Source organism: Otolemur garnettii, unplaced genomic scaffold (assembly GCF_000181295.1).
Source record: "Otolemur garnettii isolate 467f Iridium unplaced genomic scaffold, OtoGar3 scaffold00011, whole genome shotgun sequence".
In the NCBI taxonomy this organism is placed as follows: domain Eukaryota; kingdom Metazoa; phylum Chordata; class Mammalia; order Primates; family Galagidae; genus Otolemur; species Otolemur garnettii.
In genome coordinates, this window is record NW_003852406.1 from 4723912 (window position 1) to 4725686 (window position 1775).

The following is a 1775-nucleotide window of genomic DNA, read 5'->3' on the forward strand; positions in this document are numbered from 1 at the left end:
AAAAAAAAAAAAAAAAAAAAAGACTTCATACAGTGGAATTATCAGGCATAAGACAAGACATATATGTAGGTTTAAAATACTGAAACACATAAAAGGAGAAACTGAAAATATGACGAAGCAGCAGGACACTCCTAAGTGACCAATTTGAAAAAGAAACTAAACCTCCAGAGACCAAAGATAAAGTAAAAAAGAATAACAATGTATGAGACAAAGCTAAAGAAAGAAGCAGTGAACTGAAAGGATCTGAAGAGGTGTCCTGCGATGCAGAGAGACGAAGATGTGGAAACTATGGAAAACAGCTTACTAGTCAAGACAGAGTGAGATGGAATGAAATGCAGCTAATCAGAGTTCGGAAAGAAGGGAGGGGGAGACCAGTGCAAAAGTAGTACTGAAGAATGGATGGTTGAGAAAGATACCAATCCACAGGTTCAGGAAATCCAAAAGTCCCAGTCAGAACAAATGAAAAGAAATACAAAATAGAAATCAAGGTGAAATTCAAGAATACCACTGATTTTTTTTTTTTTAAAGGATCAAAAAAGCAGCTACTGAGGAAAATTACAACTCCCACTTGTAAGATGTCAGCATTAGGAACTCCACTGAGCCACTCAGCGAGCAAACACTGGAGGAAAAAGCAAAAGTGCTCTCTGGAAATTATCCTGAGTACATACAGCAAATGCTGTATTCAGGAAAATCTACTCAAACTCAGAACAGCGAGAGTCTGCGGCATCTGAGGCACAATCTCCTCGTAACAGCGAGAGTCTGCGGTTCTGAGGCACAATCTCCTCGTAACAGCGAGAGTCTGCGGTTCTGAGGCACACTCTCCTCCCTTCCTCTTTGTACTCCAGCTCAGCTTGAGAGAACTCCACTCTGGGTGGGTATGGCCAACAAGACAGGGCTCCCTACGTGAGCCTTGATACCTGAGGGCCCTGCACGTCTCGCAGGCCTTGCTGCCATCAACCTGCAGTACTCCACCCGGGCCTTCAAGCTTCTTCAGCTCCCAGCAGAGCTCTCCTCTGTGCAGCCTCCTGAGACCCTTCAGCTCCCAGCAGAGCTCTCCTCTGTGCAGCCTCCTGAGACCCACCCCAGCATAAGTAGCGGACCATCTCCGGGACCACTCCTAGTCTTATTACTGCATCTCACTGAATGTCTCTGACGTATGCAGACTTCTGTCTGCAATCCTGCTCATTCCCAGGAGTTGGCTTCTGGGTACAGGGAAAACCCCTACAACCCAATACATCTGGTCTTACCTCGTCACTGGTGAGTTTCTTTGCTTTGAGTAATCTTTGAGCCTTATCTTCTTCTGATCCTTCATCACTGTCTGAGGAATAGATTCTGGCTCGTTCCTCTGAAACCAAAGCAATTAGATTATGAGTATCTTTCTTTTTTTTTTGTGACAGAGCCTCATTATGTCGCCCTCAGTAGAGTGCTATGGCATTAGAGCTCACAGCAACCTCACACTCTTGGGCTTAAGCGATTCTCTCGCCTCCCAAGCAGCTAGGACTACAGGCGCCCGCCACAATGCCTGGATATTTTTTTGTTGTTGCAGTTATCATTGTTGTTTAGCTAGTCCCAGCCAGGTTTGAACCCTCCAGCCTGGGTGTATGCGGCTGACATCCTACCCACTGAGCTATGGGCACCACCCTATGAGTGACTTTCTTTTTTTATTTTATTTTTTATTATTTTTTTTTGAGACGGAGCCTCAAGCTATCCCCCTGGGTAGAGTGCCATGGCATCACAGCTCACAGCAACCTCCAACTCCTGGGCTCAAGTGAGTC

General features: G+C 45.4%; 1 protein-coding gene across 2 annotated transcripts in view; it reads right to left on the minus strand.

Moving 5' to 3' along the window:
- Positions 1 to 1775, minus strand: part of LEO1 (LEO1 homolog, Paf1/RNA polymerase II complex component) — a 34733-nt gene that overhangs the window by 7440 nt on the left and 25518 nt on the right. For both annotated transcript variants that reach the window (XM_003784362.1, XM_023510131.1), the window contains exon 11: positions 1248 to 1345. In XM_003784362.1, the coding sequence (XP_003784410.1) occupies positions 1248 to 1345 (98 nt within the window). The remainder of the gene's footprint in view (positions 1 to 1247; positions 1346 to 1775) is intronic.